Source organism: Haliotis cracherodii, unplaced genomic scaffold (genome assembly GCF_022045235.1).
Source record: "Haliotis cracherodii isolate W230 unplaced genomic scaffold, xgHalCrac1.p SCAF_15, whole genome shotgun sequence".
NCBI classification, from domain to species: Eukaryota; Metazoa; Mollusca; class Gastropoda; order Lepetellida; family Haliotidae; genus Haliotis; species Haliotis cracherodii.
The window spans coordinates 254783-275178 of NW_027266270.1; the positions used below are offsets into that span (position 1 = coordinate 254783).

The window sequence follows — 20396 nt, forward strand, 5'->3', positions numbered from 1 at the left end:
GTTTCCACACCTGGTGCACCTGGCAACCCCACAGGTCATCATGGCAATGGGGGAATCGAGTTTGGAAGAGTGCTCACTCGTTACAATGGGTTCATACAGTACGCTCCCGTCAGGTTCATGTCGTAATATTATACAATGGGTTCAGTTCAGTTTTACACCAGAACTTCGACAATTCGCACAGTCGGTACACGAACATCCTTTGACGGGTACACGTGATGTTATATCAGAACACCCATCTTGCAATTCCCAATGGTGGAACATCCCTGACAGAGGTTCTGACTTGGTGCGCACATGAACGTGGTTACAGTCTTCGGGTCCACTAGGTTCATAACACTAAACCTCGGTTCAGTTTAGTTTAGGTCACCATACCTCGGCTAAATTTAGCTCAGGTCACCATACATGGATTCCACTTTGTTCACGACATAATACACACGATACCAAGTGGTTCAATATCAAAATATGGTTCCAATAATTCGAGGGAAACAATAAGATCATTTTGTCTCTTCCAATTAATGCAAACCAACATCATTGTGTCCAAGTCGATTATCCATTAGTGTATGCCTCGGTTTCACAAGTAAGAAACAGCTTCATAAAACACACATGAAAATCATGGCAGTTCGCTGAAATTCCCAGGCTTTTCGTCCTCATTGTGCCAGACCCGCGAACATCCACTGTCACCTCGTCACGTTTCCGTTCTAATAAGCACAAACTAACTTCGGCCTTTGTCCAGACCTTAAACACTTCTGACCAGAGAGTCCTATGCCGTACTTCCCGGTTACCATTGGCTTTCACTAACATCTACTTAGATGACCATAAAACTGGCGGAATATTCTCACGCCTTTCACAATTGGTATTGGTTTCATAACATGAAACGATGTTTGTCAGGCTTTGAACAGTTGAATACTTTCGAACCTCGCTCCTTCGTCCTGTGATCGATGACACCGCAACGGACCTCGGCGGCCAGGGAAGCCGCACCTGGTGACCATGCTGAGTGTGTTCCCGACGCGGGTAGTATCCCCGACTAGACCACGAGTCTTCAAATCAAACCACTTCTGTGCACGAATCATATCTGTGCTGTCTGGAGTAACTGGAACTCTATATCCTCCATACTTCCTTTTTGGGATGGCGGTGAGCGGTTTGTGGACGATCTCCTCAAACAGCTCTTATCTCCACACATGATACAAGGCACGATGAAACACGAGTAATAGATGAAGAGTGCAATCTCGTGGATAGGAGGTGATATGTAAACTTTTAAAGAGTTGACAATGTTCACAACGAAATAAGGAGAATATAACAGTGCACATATTCCCGACCCCACCAGGAGGCGGCCAGTCCGCACACAGTCACTCCGCGATACGTCCAGGGGAATATGGCGCCACTGGACCATGATAACTGTCGCCATGACGATCATGAACCCAAACGGCATGACGGCGGTGGTCAAGACGAAGAAGGCCAACCACCCGGCTCCCACCTTGTTGACTGTTGTGAAGTCTATTGAACATATCATAGGACCTGCAATAGAAGCATTATGACATTACACATACATAGATTATTCCAATATAAACACCACAGACTTCGTGTTGTGCTACTGCTACTTTGCACACAGTAAGTGAATGTGTTGCTCTGGAAATCATATCAGTCATATATATATGCTTGATTTATCTTCAAATAGGCTGTTGGCCAATCCAGATTTTCTTTCATGGAAATAAAGTAAGGTTTAAACTGCTTTCATAGATTGATGTATGAGAAGAATGAACACCCATCCGTTGCTTACTTTGAAAAGGTAGGAAGATGGACCGGTACTCCTCCACTTCTGTCAGGTTGACATGGATACTCTCACACAGGAACCTGCCTTGTGACTGACAGTCGCAGTCGGTGTAGGCGGCAGCGAGGAGGTGGCCGCTGACGCTGCTGTCGTGGTAGCTCCGGATGAAGGTTTGCAGGCTGGACGTGGACTGTGCTCGGAGCAGGTACGTCAGATTGGGTCCGAATGACCACAGACGAGCTTGGATACCCCATCGCATCTTGATGCTTGACTGTATTATCTGTCAAAGATCAGCTGTGTTAGTGAAACCTTGTCAGTCCTGATGGTTGTGATGACCCGTTAAGACAGTGACGTCATCTTGATAAATACCTGGATTAACTAATCATGATTATGTAATAATTGCATATCTTCCCAACACTAAAAGGAATATAAAAGGTGTTGGATTATACAGTAGAGAGAATATATAAGGTGTTAGATTATACAGTAGAGAGAATATATATGGTGTTAGAATACACAGTATAAAGAATATAAAACGTGTTGTATAATACAGTAGAGAGAATATAAAGGTATGAGAATATGCAGTATAAAGAATAAAGTTCAAGTACTCGGCCTCACGGAGTCAGCATAGCTTGGCACAACCTTAGTTGGACGACCTACCGGACAACTGCAAGTCTCAGGGGTCACTGTGCTCGGCAAATCGGCGTCTTTTGTCAATTCCACCTCACAAACGCACAAATTATGGAATAAATATCATTCAGTGTCTCCACCCAGAATTATGAAACGGACTGCCTCTGAATATAAAGCTCCCCCACTTTGTACATGTTCAAATATCAGCTAAAAACTCTCCCTTTTCGCGAGTGTTAGTTGTAGTGACTGTAGCGCTCCTAGCTAGACACCGTGTATGGAGGCCGTGGTGAAGTCAACTCACTTTACCATTACTCCGGAGGGGGATTGACGTAAGAATCGGACGTGCTTTTCCCTGTGCCCTCATTAGTCTATTGTTTACCGGGTTCATTTTGTTGGGTCTACGATTGACTGTCGTAAAGCATACACAACACTCACCCACAGTTTTAGGGAGGGAGTTGCTTTGACGATACTTTGAAGAGTTTGTCAGTTTCTGCGTATTGGCTTCCTGTGAGAGGAGGATGACGCAGATCTGAAGCCATGAAACACGGGTACGAAGCGAGCAAAGGATCAAGGATCATAGTCGCATCCATGAACCAGCGGATCCTGACAGCGAAGGGAGGTAACTATAAACAGCACCTTACAGACAACAAGACAACCGCACCCCTGGTGTCCAACAGTTTTAGAAGCACTGCTAGTTACGATTACGACACATGGTGAACTTTGTGTACCTGCGTGAATTCTGTGATGTTCAGCTCGTCCACTGGCAGCGCCCCAGGGCTGGTGTCTGTCAGCATACAGTAGGCCGTGGTGTTACTAGTGGTCAGGTTGGACTGGCTTGTGTTGGAGACCGGGGTGTAGGATGACAGAGACGTCTGGTCCTCACTACCTGCCTCACTCAGGGAAATCGTCAGATGAAAATATCCTGTAAAAAGTGAAAGTTGTTTCTGTTGTTTCTGTTGATGGAAGATGCATCTTTTGCATTATTTTTAAAGTAGGGCGAGATTATTCATAGTTGGTTCTCCAGTGATTAAAAACAGTATTGACTTGTTAGTGGCACACTACATGCCCCAGTGAGTGAGTGAGTTAAATGTCACACCGTCATAGTTGCAGCACCCGTATACCAACCTTGCTGATGCAAGTACTAATTAACTGGTTGACTCATACATATGTACACGCATCAGCGGGGTGGGGTGTGTGTGTGTGTGTGTGTGGGGGGGGGGGGGGTGGTGAAGGTCACCAGCTACCCACGCGATCTGAGGTCAGACTAGGCGACTAAGTTGATTGTGTGTCATCGTACTCCGACGGCTTGAGTGACATGTAAATATAGGCCACAAACTTACCGATATAATCATAAGAAATATCAACTGAAGGAAAATTCCATTTTACGGTTCCGACAATACTTAACTCACCCCTGAACTCCGTGTATTCGCCCCAGCCGTACAAGGGACTGGTGACGATGACAGCCACGAGCAGATAGATGCCGATCACCAGGATGCGGGTGTTAATGTCGGAGAAAATACACTGGTGCTCCGCTGGCAGGAACAACTTGTAGTATCTGAGATAAAGAGGGGCATTTGCTGTTTATGAGATGCGGGTGTTAATGTCATAAGGCGCACTGGTGCTCCGCTGGCAGGAACAACTTGTAGTATCTGAGATAAAGAGAGGCATTAACTGTTTATGAGATGCGGGTGTTAATGTCATAAGGGGCACTGGTGCTCCGCTGGCAGGAACAACTTGTAGTATCTGAGATAAAGAGAGGCATTGACTGTTTATGAGATGAGGGTGTTAATGTCAAAGAAGATGACTAACGGGATCCTGACTAACAGTGTCCTGACTAACGGGGTTCTGACCAACAGGGTCCTAACTAACGGAGTCCTAACTAACAGTTTCCTGACTAACGGGGTCCTGACTCACAGTGTCCTGACTAACGGGGTCCTGACTAACAGTGTCCTGACTAACGGGGTCCTGACTTACAGTGTCCTGACTAATGGGGTCCTGACTAACGGGGTCCTGACTAACAGGGTCCTGACTTACAGGGTCCTGACTAACAGGGTCCTAACTAACGGGGTCCTAACTAAAGGGGTCCTGACTAACGGGGTCCGAACAAAGAGTGTCCTGACTAACGGAGTCCTGACTCACGGGGTCCTAACTAACGGAGTCCTAACTAACGGGGTCCTGACTAACAGTGTCCAGCCTAATGGGGTCATGACCAACAGTGTCCAGCCTAACGGGGTCATGACCAACAGTGTCCTGCCTAACGGGGTCATGACCAACAGTGTCCTGCCTAACGGGGTCATGACCAACAGTTTCCTGACTAACGGGGTCCTGACTAACAGTGTCCTGACTAACGGGGTCCTGACTAACAGTGTCCTGACTAACGGGGTCCTGACTTACAGTGTCCTGACTAATGGGGTCCTGACTAACGGGGTCCTGACTAACAGGGTCCTGACTTACGGGGTCCTGACTAACAGGGTCCTAACTAACGGGGTCCTAACTAAAGGGGTCCTGACTAACGGGGTCCGAACAAAGAGTGTCCTGACTAACGGAGTCCTGACTCACGGGGTCCTAACTAACGGAGTCCTAACTAACGGGGTCCTGACTAACAGTGTCCAGCCTAATGGGGTCATGACCAACAGTGTCCAGCCTAACGGGGTCATGACCAACAGTGTCCTGCCTAACGGGGTCATGACCAACAGTGTCCTGCCTAACGGGGTCATGACCAACAGTGTCCTGACTAACGGGGTCATGACCAACAGTGTCCTGCCTAACGGGGTCATGACCAACAGTGTCCTGACTAACAGTTCCAGTCTGATTCCTGTACACATCCAGCCATTTTCGGTCAGAAATTAAAGTTGTCCTTGGGAAATGACGTTCACTTGATATGAATAGTAATGAAAACGTAAATGCCTTTCGTGGTATTAATATTTGCTGAAAAATAATATATAACTATAGATCATGTAACTATAACTGATTTCTGAAAAAACTTTAGTTTTGTTCTCACACGCAACATGAGTATAAATTGTTTCTTTGTACCAGAAAGCAAGCATGGCCCCGAGAGGCGACAGAATTAGCGCCAGGGAGTCTTGATCCATGAAAGAATAGCTGTCGAAAGAAAACCATCTCTCATACTCAGATGCCAAGCCTAGGAAATACCCAAGTAAAAAATCAATTTCTAACATTCCAATTAAACTATTTTCTTTACAAAAGTAATCCACTGTACATTACCTTTCTAGCCCCGTCAGGGCAAGGAGCCACGCCGAACCCCCCACGGTCACGTGACTGACGAATGCAAAAACTTGACACACCGCCTCCCCAAACACCCATCGGCCTGGAAGAAAGGGATTAGGAAGGATTACATTTCCGGATTGAGTAAAGCAATCCCAGTAGATTGTCGCTGTTATAAGGGAGACAGCCAAGAATATTAAACAGATTTTGAAAAACTGCTTTGAAGCACCTTGAGTAAATGTGGGTAGGACGCATGAAACCAAATTAGCAAAGGTAGTAAACTAGTTTAACAGCTGCACACGATGCATTAATAATGGATAACATGCAAGTCTCGGTGGAGTTAAGATGTTGCAGGATGAATGCACAATACATCCCACTTTAGACTCCAGTGGCAGTGTGTGGTGTACTTCCTGCTCCGTGCTAGTTCCTGGACTTGTCAAGTTTAGTCATGAAGTTAACGCCAGGGAAATGAGACGTTCCCCTGGTAACCGACCAGAATTTATTCATATTGGTCTTTGTAAAGACCAAAAAAACACTCTTTATGTTCGTATAAGTACTAGGTTTTGGGGGCGTTTGTACCGGGAAGAGATTTTGTAGTGTTTCATAAATTAGCTTATTATACTCCGACTGAGTTAGCTACTAAAGTAAAGCACCGATACCGTCGTAGTTCGTTGTCCGCATTAATGATGAAGCGAGTCAGCCTGATGGACAACATCACGTGTAGTCACGTTAAATGTAAGAAGTATGCATCATGAAAGCAATGTTCACAAACCGATAAACGAACGACATTCAAATCCACATCCGACATTCGGATGTTAATGACTATCACACTCATCCACTCTTTCAACACGCCATCACACAATCTGAAAGACGTACACAAATTGAGTGACACCGGTTTCACAAACACTGTCTTGTACTTCAAGTTAAACTACACCTGTGTCGTATGGAAAAGGATCTCGGCGGAACTGACAACAGGGTACTTTTCCATTTCAACAAGACAAGTGTTTACTGATATATTACCTAACGCTTGTGAAGCAGAAGTAATGAAAATTAACACTGAGTGAGTGAGCTGGGTTTAACGGCGCTTCTAACAGTATTCCAGTTACATCACGGCGTGTCAGCTTAATGCGGGGGGAAAGCCCGAAGTGATGGGGGTCTCAGACGTTTACCACTTCGGTGAAACCTACGAGCACGGGTATGGTGCTGACAAACATAATCGGGGCTCACCCGTATTCGAACCAACAATCATAGGTTTCTGGCGTGCCCAAGGGACACAACTCTGCACAGCGAATCGCGGCGCCTTAGACAACTAGACCACCCGTGCCCCAAGAAACATAAACAGCAAACGCAGAGGTATTGACATACACCAACCCAATCAGTGGGGGGGATCTTCTTTCCCCCCTGAACAATCAGCAATATCCCGGTAGGTGACTCATTGTCATACACCAACCCAATCAGTGAGGAAGAGCTTCTTTTCCCCTCTAAACAGTCAGCAACATCCCGGTATGTGACTTCACGTATGGGTTTCAGGCCCAAAACCATGTAGGGAATCGAACACGGGTCTTTGTCATTATGAGCTAACACTTTAACCGCTAGGCTTCCACGCACCAACAGGAATGTTGTGGCGACACGTTCATGTTTTGTGTGTCTGTGCGTCTGTGTCGACTTTCGGACAACAGACAACTTCACAACTTAAAACAATAGAAGATTTTTTTTCGGTTTTGTTTGAAATTGCAATAACCGAAAGCACTTGTCAGCAAGAAATCAAACAACTGTTATTTTAGTATAGTATACATACGTACTTCACGGGAGCAACTGATTGTAAGCAACACACGTTAACATGATTCAGTTCGTCCGCTGTTGATGTAGTGTGATGTGTTTGTGATAAACTGTGATGTACTGTGATGTACTATGATGTACTGTGATGAACTATGATGATCTATGATGTACTGTGATGTACTGTGATGTACTGTGATGTACTGTGGCGTACTGTGATGTACTCTGAAGAACTGTGATGTACTGCGATGTACTGTGGTCTCTATATCACTTCATACAACAAAACGTCTCTCTATCACAAGGCCACAACACGTATCTCTATCACTCAAAACAACAACATGTCTCTCTATCACAAAACCACAACACGTCTCTCTATCACAATACCACAACACGTCTCTCTATCACAACACCACAACACGTCTCTCTATCACAATACCACAACACGTATCTCTATCACTCAACACCACAACACGTCTCTCTATCACAATACCACAACACGTCTCTCTATCACAACACCACAACACGTCTCTCTATCACAACACCACAACGCGTCTCTCTATCACAACGCCACAACACGTCTCTCTATCACCCAGCACCACAATGCGTCTCTCTACCACAACGCCACAACACGTCTCTCTATCACCCAGCACCACAACACGTCTCTCTACCACAACGCCACAACACGTCTCTCTATCACTCAACACCACAACACGTATCTCTACCACAACGCCACAACACGTCTCTCTATCACTCAACACCACAACACGTCTCTCTACCACAACACCACAACACGTCTCTCTATCACAACATCACAACACGTCTCTCTATCACTCAACACCACAACACGTCTCTCTACAACAACGCCACAACACGTCTCTCTATCAAAACACCACAACACGTCTCTCTATCACTCAAAACAACACGTCTCTCTATCACAACACCACAACACGTCACTCTATCACAACGCAACAACACGTTTCTCTATCACTCAACACAACACGTCTCTCTATCACAACGCAACAACACGTCTCTCTATCACTCAAAACCATAACACGTCTCTCTATCACAACACAACAACAAGTCTCTCTATCACTCAACACCACAACACGTCTCTCTTTCACAACGCAACAACACGTCTCTCTATCACAACACCACAACACGTCTCTCTATCACCCAGCACCACAACACGTCTCTCTATCACAACACCACAACACGTCTCTCTATCACTCAACACCACAACACGTCTCTCTGTCACAACACCACAACACGTCTCTCTATCACAACACCACAACACGTCTATCTATCACCCAGCACCACAACACGTCTCTCTATAACACAACACCACAACGCGTCTCTCTATCACAACACCACAACGCGTCTCTCTATCACCCAGCACCACAACACGTCTCTCTACCACAACGCCACAACATGCTCTCTATCAAAACACCACAACACGTCGCTCTATCACTCAACACAACAACACGTCTCTCTATCACTCAGAACCACAACACGTCTCTCTATCAATCAACACCACAACACGTCTCTCTATCACTCAACACAACAACATGTCTCTCTTTCACAACACCACAACACGTCTCTCTATCACAACACCACACCACGTTTCTCTATCACAAAACCACAACACGTCTCTCTATCACTGAGCACCACAACACGTCTCTCTATCACAAGACAACACGTCTCTCTATCACCCAATACCAAAACACGTCTCTCTATCACAACACCACAGCACGTCTCTCTATCATTCAACACCACAACACGTCTCTCTATCACAACACAACACGTCTCTCTATCACAATACGACAACACGTCTCTCTATCACTCAACGCAACAAGTCATTCCATCAATCAACACCACAACACGTCTCTCTATCACAACACAACACGTCTCTCTATCACAACACCACAACACGTCTCTCTATCACTCAGCACCACAACACTTCTCTCTATCACAAAACCACAACGCGTCTCTCAACCACAACACCACAACACGTCTCTCAATCACAACACCATAACACGTATCTCTATCACAGCACCATAACACGTCTCTCTATAACACAACACCACAACGCGTCTCTCTATCACAACACCACAACACGTCTCTCTATCACTCCATACCACAATACGTCTCTCTATCACAACACCACAACACGTCTCTCTATCATTCAACACCACAACACGTCTCTCTATCACTCAACACCACAACACGTCTCTCTATCACAACACCACAACACGTATCTCTATCACAACACCACAACACGTATCTCTATCACTCAACGCAACAAGTCATTCCATCAATCAACACCACAACACGTCTCTCTATCACAACACAACACGTCTCTCTATCACAACACCACAACACGTATCTCTATCACAACACCACAACACGTATCTCTATCACTCAACACCACAACACGTCTCTCTATCACAATACCACAACACGTCTCTCTATCACAACACCACAACACGTCTCTCTATCACAACACCACAACGCGTCTCTCTATCACTCAACACCACAACACGTCTCTCTATCACTGAGGCTATTGATGGATCTTCTATCAGAAACATTATCACGAAGGAAATACAACCTTTCCATTTTTAATGTGTTTCAGTATTACTGCAAAATAGCCCAACAAATTGTCTCTCTATCACAACACCACAACACGGCTCTCTATTACAACACCACAACACGTCTCTCTATCACCCAGCACCACAACACGTCTCTCTACCACAACGCCACAACACGTCTCTCTATCACCCAGCACCACAACGCGTCTCTCTACCACAACGCCACAACACGTCTCTCTATCACCCAGCACCACAACACGTCTCTCTACCACAACGCCACAACACGTCTCTCTATCACTCAACACCACAACACGTATCTCTACCACAACGCCACAACACGTCTCTCTATCACTCAACACAACACGTCTCTCTATCACAACACCACAACACGTCACTCTATCACAACGCAACAACACGTTTCTCTATCACTCAACACGACAACACGTCTCTCTATCACAACGCAACAACACGTCTCTCTATCACTCAAAACCATAACACGTCTCTCTATCACAACACAACAACAAGTCTCTCTATCACTCAACACCACAACACGTCTCTCTTTCACAACGCAACAACACGTCTCTCTATCACAACACCACAACACGTCTCTCTATCACCCAGCACCACAACACGTCTCTCTATCACAACACCACAACACGTCTCTCTATCACTCAACACCACAACACGTCTCTCTGTCACAACACCACAACACGTCTCTCTATCACAACACCACAACACGTCTATCTATCACCCAGCACCACAACACGTCTCTCTATAACACAACACCACAACGTGTCTCTCTATCACAACACCACAACGCGTCTCTCCATCACCCAGCACCACAACACGTCTCTCTACCACAACGCCACAACATGCTCTCTATCAAAACACCACAACACGTCGCTCTATCACTCAACACAACAACACGTCTCTCTATCACTCAGAACCACAACACGTCTCTCTATCAATCAACACCACAACACGTCTCTCTATCACTCAACACAACAACATGTCTCTCTTTCACAACACCACAACACGTCTCTCTATCACAACACCACACCACGTTTCTCTATCACAAAACCACAACACGTCTCTCTATCACTGAGCACCACAACACGTCTCTCTATCACAAGACAACACGTCTCTCTATCACCCAATACCAAAACACGTCTCTCTATCACAACACCACAGCACGTCTCTCTATCATTCAACACCACAACACGTCTCTCTATCACAACACAACACGTCTCAACACGTCACAACACCACAACACCACAACACAACACCACAACACGTATCTCTATCACACAACACCACAACACCACAACACGTATCTCTATCACTCAACACCACAACACGTCTCTCTATCACAATACCACAACACGTCTCTCTATCACAACACCACAACACTTCTCTTTATCACAACACCACAATACGTCTCTCTATCACCCAGCACCACAACACGTCTCTCTATCACAACACCACAACACGTCTCTCTATCACAACACCACAACACGTATCTCTATCACTCAACACCACAACACGTCTCTCTATCACAACACCACAACACGTATCTCTATCACTCAACACCACAACACGTCTCTCTATCACTGAGGCTCTCTATCACAACACCACAACGCGTCTCTCTATCACTCAACACCACAACACGTCTCTCTATCACTGAGGCTCTCTATCACAACACCACAACGCGTCTCTCTATCACTCAACACCACAACATGTCTCTCTATCACTGAGGCTAGTGATGGATCTTCTATCAGAAACATTATCACGAAGGAAATACAACATTTCCATTTTTAATGTGTTTCAGTATTACTGCAAAATAGCCCAACAAATTGCATCATGTCAGCAGAATATTTCGCCAATTAATGCCTCCACCATAATATATTCCAGTATATATTACAGTAGGTGTGCCCAAAAGCCAGAGGACCACCGAATGGACATGTCTTATTTGTTATTAAATCGTGGTGGTGGTCAGTGTTGACCTTAAGACGAGGGATTCGTAATCCCACAGATGCTGGTACAAATCCTTTCGATTCTCCATGCTTTCTTTGTAGGGAAGATCAATGGAGAAGGCATTCTCCGTCCTCTAAGTGAACTCTGTCTCCTTCATCACAGTTAGTAGGTTTTAAATCACTGGGACACTAATTCCCTTTCAAATTATGGACTAGTCGTCCAAAGCCGAATCTAACCAGGCACTGCCTCGAGTGTCTTTAAGGGCGATATAATGAAATTTGATCTTGGAGCGGTATTAGGAATGAGTGAGTGAGATGGATGTAACGCTGCTTTGAACAGTTTTCCAGTTTTATCACAGCGTGTCAGCTGGATGTGGGAGGAAATGTGTACATGTCTCAGACGTTTACCATATTGGTGAAACCAACGGGCACAGCATAGGGCTGACGGTGGGTGAGTGAGTGGGTGAGTGAGTGAGTGAGTGAGTGAGTGAGTGACCTGGACCCTGTTAACGTCAATTACCCTGCATAAGCGGCCTCCGCTAACGCTAACGTTAATAGTCGTGTTAGTCACTGACGTTAGTGGTTTAAATGAAATCAGTTAAAGTCTATGTTAAAAAGACAAGCGGGTTGACTTAAATTTTCGAATAGTTAATCAATATTCCAGCAGCTCCAACCTTTTATATCTACATTTCACAACTTTTGAGCTACAATCAAGCATGCTATTTCTTTTTGTTTAAATATTTCAAAGAGCGATATATGACTCCTGCAAAATAGTTATTTTATCATATATGTACCTAGATGTAAGTACATATATGTACCTTGAAGTAAGCACATGTACCTAGAAGTAAGCACATACATGTACCTAGAAGTAAGCAAATGTACCTAGAAGTAAGCAGATGTAGCTAGAAGTAAGCACATACATGTATCTAAAAGTAAGCACATACATGTATCTAAAAGTAAGCACTTACATGTGCCTTGAAGTAAGAACATATATGTACCTAGAAGTAAGCACATACATGTATCTAGAAGTAAGCACATACATTTATCTTGAAGTAAGCACATGCATATATCTTGAAGTAAGCACATACATGCATCTAGAAGTAAGCATATACATGTATCTTGAAGTAATCACATATATGTATCTAGAAGTAAGCACATACATGTATCTTGAAGTAATCACATATATGTATCTAGAGGTAAGCACATACTTGTATCTTGATGTAATCACATATATGTATCTAGAGGTAAGCACATACATGTATCTAGAAGTAAGAACATATATGTATCTAGAAGTAAGCACATACATGTATCTTGAAGTAATCACACATATGTATCTAGAAGTAAGCACATACATGTATCTTGAAGTAAGCACATATATGTATCTAGAGGTAAGCACATACATGTATCTTGAAGTAATCACATATATGTATCTAGAGGTAAGCACATACATGTATCTATAAGTAAGAACATATATGTATCTAGAAGTAAGCACATACATGTATCTTGAAGTAATCACACATATGTATCTAGAAGTAAGCACATACATGTATCTTGAAGTAATCACACATATGTATCTAGAAGTAAGCACATACATGTATCTTGAAGTAAGCACATATATGTATCTAGAGGTAAGCACATACATGTATCTTGAAGTAATCACATATATGTATCTAGAAGTAAGCACATACATGCATCTTGAAGTAAGCACATATATGTATCTAGAAATAAGCACATACATTTATCTTGAAGTAATCACATATATGTATCTAGAAGTAAGCACATACTAGATGTTAGGAACATTTATTTTTTTCACTGTAACCTGCTGAATGATCAACAATACAAAAGGCCAAGTTTAGAAGCGCTAACCTTTAAGCGACTACAAGTATCAGAATAAACTGATACCACATACATTGGATTGTATAACCTGATTGAAATGTATTGGTGTAGTGGTGGCTAATGTACTGGAGAAACCCTCAGACCCCTCAACACCAGACTCAAAGAACATAACACCTCTGTCAACAAACTAAACCTGAAATCCGCTATTTCCGAAGAGCCCCTCAAATACCAAGACCATTATACCACGTGGGAAGCCACTAACGTCCTAACTAACTGTCGACAAAGGAAACTACAAGAAGCCATGGACATCAGGAGACACCAGCCAGCCATGAACCGTGCCAGGGAACCTATCTGCCTAGTGCTTGGGGTGTTTTGCTTTGATCACTGTCGATTATTGTCTGTGCTAATTACCAAGCTGGCTTCCATCTGTCCATTGCCATTTCCATTCTATTACCTATCAGTGATGATTTACCCCGGCCTCCCGTTTGCCCATTGTCATTGCCAGTTACCTATCAGTGATGATTTACCCCGGCCTTCCGTTTGCCCATTGTCCATTGCCAGTTACCATCAGTGATGATTTAACCCGGCCTTCCGTTTGCCCATTGTCCATTGCCAGTTACCATCAGTGATGATTTACCCCAGCCTTCCGTTTGCCCATTGTCCATTGCCAATTACCATCAGTGATGATTTAACCCGGCCTTCCGTTTGCCCATTGTCCATTGCCAATTACCATCAGTGATGATTTAACCCGGCCTTCCGTTTGCCCATTGTCCATTGCCAATTACCATCAGTGATGATTTAACCCGGCCTTCCGTTTGCCCATTGTCCATTGCCAATTACCATCAGTGATGATTTACCCCAGCCTTCCGTTTGCCCATTGTCCATTGCCAGTTACCATCAGTGATGATTTACCCCGGCCTTCCGTTTGCCCATTGTCCATTGCCAGTTACCATCAGTGATGATTTAACCCGGCCTACCGTTTGCCCATTGTCCATTGCCAATTACCATCAGTGATGATTTAACCCGGCCTTCCGTTTGCCCATTGTCCGTTGCCAATTACCATCAGTGATGATTTATCCCGGCCTTCCGTTTGCCCATTGTCCATTGCCAGTTACCATCAGTGATGATTTACCCCGGCCTTCCGTTTGCCCATTGTCCTTTGCCAGTTACCATCAGTGATGATTTACCCCAGCCTTCCGTTTGCCCATTGTCCATTGCCAGTTACCATCAGTGCTAATTTACCCCGGCCTTCCGTTTGCCCATTGTCCTTTGCCAATTACCATCAGTGCTAATTTACCCCGGCCTTCCGTTTGCCCATTGTCCATTGCCAATTACCATCAGTGATAATTTAGGTTCTGGCTTCCAGTTGTCCATTGTTTATCACCTATAAGCGCCAATTATCTGTTGGCTTCCCTTGTTAGTTTCCACCTTTGCTGTCTTATTACTTTTGTTGTTCTTACATGTACATATTTATGCTTTCTGCCTCATAGCATTTCGACATGGTATCCCACGACGGGCTAATACAAAAACTTAAAAAAATAGGACTCAAAGGTCAGATAATAAACTACATCCAGGATTTCCTAAACAATCGTAAAATAACCGTGGGTATAGACCAAACACTATCGGACCAATGTCCCCTAGCAAATGGCACTCCCAAGGGCAGTATCCTCAGTCCCACCCTCTTCAATATAATGATAAACGATCTATTCGAGGACCTATCCCCTAAAGTAAACACATCAAAATTCGCAGATGATGGAGCCCTCTGTATCCGCACTAAAAGCATTAAAATGGCCCAAAATTTACTCCAAAAATATCTTAATAAAATACAACAATGGGCTGACAAATGGGCTTCTCCCTTAACTCAGAAAAAACAACAGGAATAGTATTCAAACATAAAAACATGAAACCCGCCTCCCCAATCCTCCAGCTAAACAACCAAACAATCAAATTTCAAAAAACAACCAAATTCTTAGGACTTATTTTCGATGAACATCTCACCTGGGATGCTCACATCCAAAACCCAACAACTAAATGCAGTAAAGACCTAAACACCCTAAGGTGCCCAACTGGCTCTAACAAGGGAGCCTCCAAAGATACCCTCCTCTCTCTCTACAAATCACTAATTAGATCAAAACTAGACTACGGCTGCGCCATAAGCAACTCTCTATCTAAAAAACTTGACTCAATACAATATCAGGCTCTCAAACTAATTACACGCACCCAACATGGCACCTCCTACACTTCACTTCAGGCCTTAACAGGAGAAATGCCACTAAGTCTACGCAGGGAACAGCTAAGCTTAAATTTCTGGGCCGCGTCGCAATCAAACCTTTTCATCCAAAACTTAATAAACCAAAATATCAGCCCCAAAAACGAAGCTTTAGCTCGTAATCGGCCCTTACTTACCCTAATATCCCAAAGAATAACTAACTACCACAATGAACACCAAATTAAAAATCTTAAACAAAACTGCAAACAATCAAATAGCTTCACCCCTAAACTCAAAATACCCAAAATAGACACAACACTAGCTAGCCAAATAAATAAACAAACCGACCCAAACATAGCTAAAACCACCACACTAGCAAACATACACGAAAATTGGCCAAATTGGTGTCACATTTACACGGACGGATCCTCAGATCCGACCTCCAAACACACAGGTTTCGGAGTCCATACCACACAACCAACTAAAACCACACAATCCTTCCGACTCCCAAACAATCAATCAATATTCACGGCAGAACTAATAGGCATGGCCTCAGCCCTCCATAATCAAGAATTCAAAAAACACAAAAAAATCCTAATACTTACCGACTCCATAAGTGGACTGCAAGCCCTCCAAAACAAAAATACCCAAAACCGACCTAAATTAATAAATCAAATACTTAAACTATCCCTCAAAATCCCAGAAATAAGCTTAAACTTACCCATCTCAAAATCAGAAATTAAAAGCGTAAACAAGCAAAAAATCAGCAAAAAAAGGCATAACCTATATCTAAACTCAAATAGCCAAATCAAAAAAGTGCTCAGCAAACCACTAACCAAACCAAAAATTCTCCATCCATCAAAAAATCGACAGAGTAATCACAAAACTCCAAACAGGACACACCAACCTAAATAACCACCTAAAAAAATATAAAAAACACACTACAGGTAACTGCCAACACTGCAAACAATTAGAAACCCCAGAACACGCACTCATCCACTGCACACACTACCTAACACATCGAACCGCATTACAAACCACCCTCAATCTAAACAAGGCGCTCGCTCTAGAAGCAATACTAAACCCACAAAATAAAGTAGAAAACTTCAAGGTCTTAGGCGTATTCTTAATCAAAACGGAACTAATAAAACGCATTTAAAAACACAATAATCTACCAAATGAAAATCACATAAAAAAACAAACATCCACCATACCCAGCTCCCTTAGTTCTACTCCCCAACCCTATCGGCATCTATTCGAAATCTCAAAATTCCCAAATTCTATATAAGCAACCCCTAAAGCCCCCTCTTGGGTTGCACATACCACTTTCGCCCCTTTCGGAAACACATTAAATGGCCGGGCCGGGCCCGTGTGCGAAATACGCATCAGTCGGAAAGCGCACGTTAAATCTCCAAAGTAAGTAAGTAAGTAAGCATTTATTCATCTAATGAAGGAGTAAGTGTATACTCCGGAACGCTGTGTTCCTCATAATACAGAAGTTGACATCCATAAATTTTCTCTTCCTTATGTGTATCACTTCTAAATGACATTCAAAGACTTCATGCATGAGTGGTGTCTCCATGACTCTGTGTCTCCATGACTCAGTGTCTCCATGACTCTGTGTCTCCATGACTCAGTGTCTCCATGACTCAGTGCCTCCGTGACTCAGTGTCTTCATGACTCTGTGTCTCCATGACTCTGTGTCTCCATGACTCAGTGTCTTCATGACTCAGTGTCTCCATGACTCTGTGTCTCCATGACTCCGTGTCTCCATGTCTCAGTGTATCCATGAGTCTGTGTCTCCATGACACTGTGTTTCCATGACTCAGTGTCTCCATGACTACGTGTCTCCATGACTCTGTGTCTCCATGACTCAGTGTCTCCATGACTCAGAGTCTCCATGAGTCAGAGTCTCCATGAGTCAGTGTCTCCATGAGTCAGTGTCTCCATGACTCCGTGTCTCCATGACTCAGTGTCTCCATGAGTCAGAGTCTCCATGAGTCAGTGTCTCCATGACTCAGTGTTTCCATGAGTCAGAGTCTCCATGACTCTGTGTCTCCATGAGTCAGAGTCTCCATGAGTCAGTGTCTCCATGACTCAGTGTCTCCATGAGTCAGAGTCTCCATGAGTCAGTGTCTCCATGACTCAGTGTCTCCATGAGTCAGTGTCTCCATGAGTCAGTGTCTCCCTGAGTCAGAGTCTCCATGAGTCAGTGTCTCCATGAGTCAGAGTCTCCATGAGTCAGTGTCTCCATGACTCAGTGTCTCCATGACTCCGTGTCTCCATGACTCAGTGTCTCCATGAGTCAGAGTCTCCATGAGTCAGAGTAATCTGTGTAGTGTTTAGGCCCGTATTATCTGTTTAGGAGAGTCTATCAATGGACATAGGGGTGTTAGATAGTGCTACCATATATAGATTATAGCAGTGTATTTATCCAAATACTTAGTAATAGGATACGATTAATTAAAGGTTTGTTTTCTTTCCATTAAGAAATGCAGGGGAACTAAGATCGTGTGACTATATAGAGATTACTAGCAGATAATAGATTCAAACTTTTTAATTACAGTTTTTTTTAACTAAGAACTGTGACTAAATGCTCGGAGCAGTATAACTGGAGTACGGATAACATTACACAGATTTGGAGTGGGGTGTGAAGTTTTGCCATCTCACGCCTCAGACGGTCACAATAAGCACTTTGACAAGGTAATGCCCATCTTGCAATGAACCTGAATCCATTGCTCCGTGTCTCCATGACTCTGTGTCTCCATGACTCTGTGTCTCTCACGCCTCAGACGGTCACAAAAAGCACTTTGACAAGGTATGCCCATCTTGCAATAAACCTGAATCCATTGCTCATTTGATACTGGAATATCAAGACCATGCCCCAGCCCAAGTTCGGTTAAAACAAGAATGCAGTTAGATCCGCTATATGTCGGAGATCTCCTAAAGCCAAGATAAGCAACAGCGAAGGCCAAACTAACTCTATTTCTGAGAGATGGACAGCTACTCGAACGTATATGAACAGAGCAGTCAAGGATATTCTATCCAATTAAAAAAACACACTCATTTTTTTATCAATACTAAAACGTCACAACAGATATGTATACCCTATTCATACAAAGGTGGACTCTAAATAACTAATTCATGCAATAAACTATAAATGAATTGTGTGCACCTTGCAAAAAACAGTACAATGGGTCATAAAGCATAACATAAAAAATGCTTAAATCGATTCGCCGATAACATTTGTTATACATCATTGTATAAATCAATGGATAATTAGTAAAGCTTGGTATATTAGGTATATATTAGGTACAGTAAATTACGTTTATAACGAACTGACGGATATAACGAACATATTTTTTTGTCTCAGTACATATGCTGTACATATGTTTATGACGAATGACAGTTATAAGGAAGTAAAATTAGTGTCCCCTTTGAGTTCGTTATAACTGTGGTTTACTGTATATTATATATCGGTAGTAAGCGTTGTCATATTGATTCAGCACACCTGTGGTGAAGTAGTCACAACTCACCTGCAGACAAACAGACCACCAGGACGGACAGGTTCAGCAGACATGTGCACACACTGGCGTAGGTCAGGACTCGCAGCAGGGAACACGTGTCTGGCACTGGTCCACGGAGTCGCCCCATCTCCAAGTCAGACATGTCACAATGAGATCCCAGGAATGACCAGCACACGTCCCTTCTCCGAACTACGGCTCTCGTGATGTGATTATCTTTAATTTGTCCTTTTAAAAAAACTGAAGAAAAAGGCTAACGTTGATCTGTTCATTCACGTGTGTGTTTATCAACTTGAGAGTAAGTGTTGGGTGGTTCCCAGCTGCTGGACCTGACATCATCCCTCCCTCTCATCACCAGATTAAAACCATAGAGAATCACTGAGATTCAGGGACCTTCGGCTTTGTCTCGGATCTCGAGTAAAGAGGCACTGTTTTTAGTAATTTAACTTGATTTATAAATTTGTTTTCTTTATTTTGCGTCCCATGGTGCAAGTTGCCGTATTCCCACTGAATAATGATCGGACTGAACATTTACATCGCTATCATGGATGTTGATTTCTTACTTACAATACTAAATTTGAACACTTAGCCCAACACAGCTCGCCCAACACAGCTCGTCCAACACAGGTAGTGACGAAAGTAACTGGTCGACTCGGGTAACGGCATCCACATCAATTCAAGGTCACAGCTGGGACATCTGGGTATGGCGGGCATCCAACGACTATCACTATAAACCTCACCACACGTGATTACTGGGCAGTTGGCTGGGCTTCATTGTATGATCGTCTTTATCTGCATCGCAGTCCATATTGAATTAGGGTATCTTCCCATGCTAATCACCCTCATGTCCATTCAATTAATCCTCCAGCTGCTGAT

At 43.6% G+C, this 20396-nt stretch overlaps 1 protein-coding gene across 1 annotated transcript; it reads right to left on the minus strand.

Moving 5' to 3' along the window:
- Nucleotides 1-540: 540 nt before the first annotated feature.
- Nucleotides 541-19943, minus strand: LOC139461680 (uncharacterized). Its single transcript, XM_071243138.1, has 6 exons — nucleotides 19533-19943; nucleotides 5618-5720; nucleotides 3802-3947; nucleotides 3121-3314; nucleotides 1775-2045; nucleotides 541-1512 (listed from the first exon to the last, which is right to left on the minus strand). The coding sequence occupies exons 1-6, from the start codon at nucleotides 19663-19665 to the stop codon at nucleotides 1064-1066; spliced, it is 1296 nt and encodes a 431-aa protein (XP_071099239.1). The 5' UTR covers nucleotides 19666-19943; the 3' UTR covers nucleotides 541-1063.
- Nucleotides 19944-20396: the final 453 nt, after the last annotated feature.

Coding starts and splice junctions, on each gene's coding strand:
- LOC139461680 (XM_071243138.1), bottom strand. CDS start 19,665: ATGTCTGACTTGGAGATGGGGCGACTCCGTGGACCAGTGCCAGACACG. Junction 2,046..3,120: donor ACATCACAGAATTCACGCAG/GTACACAAAGTT, acceptor GATCTTTGACAG/ATAATACAGTCAAGCATCAA. Junction 1,513..1,774: donor CATCTTCCTACCTTTTCAAA/GTAAGCAACGGA, acceptor CTTCTATTGCAG/GTCCTATGATATGTTCAATA.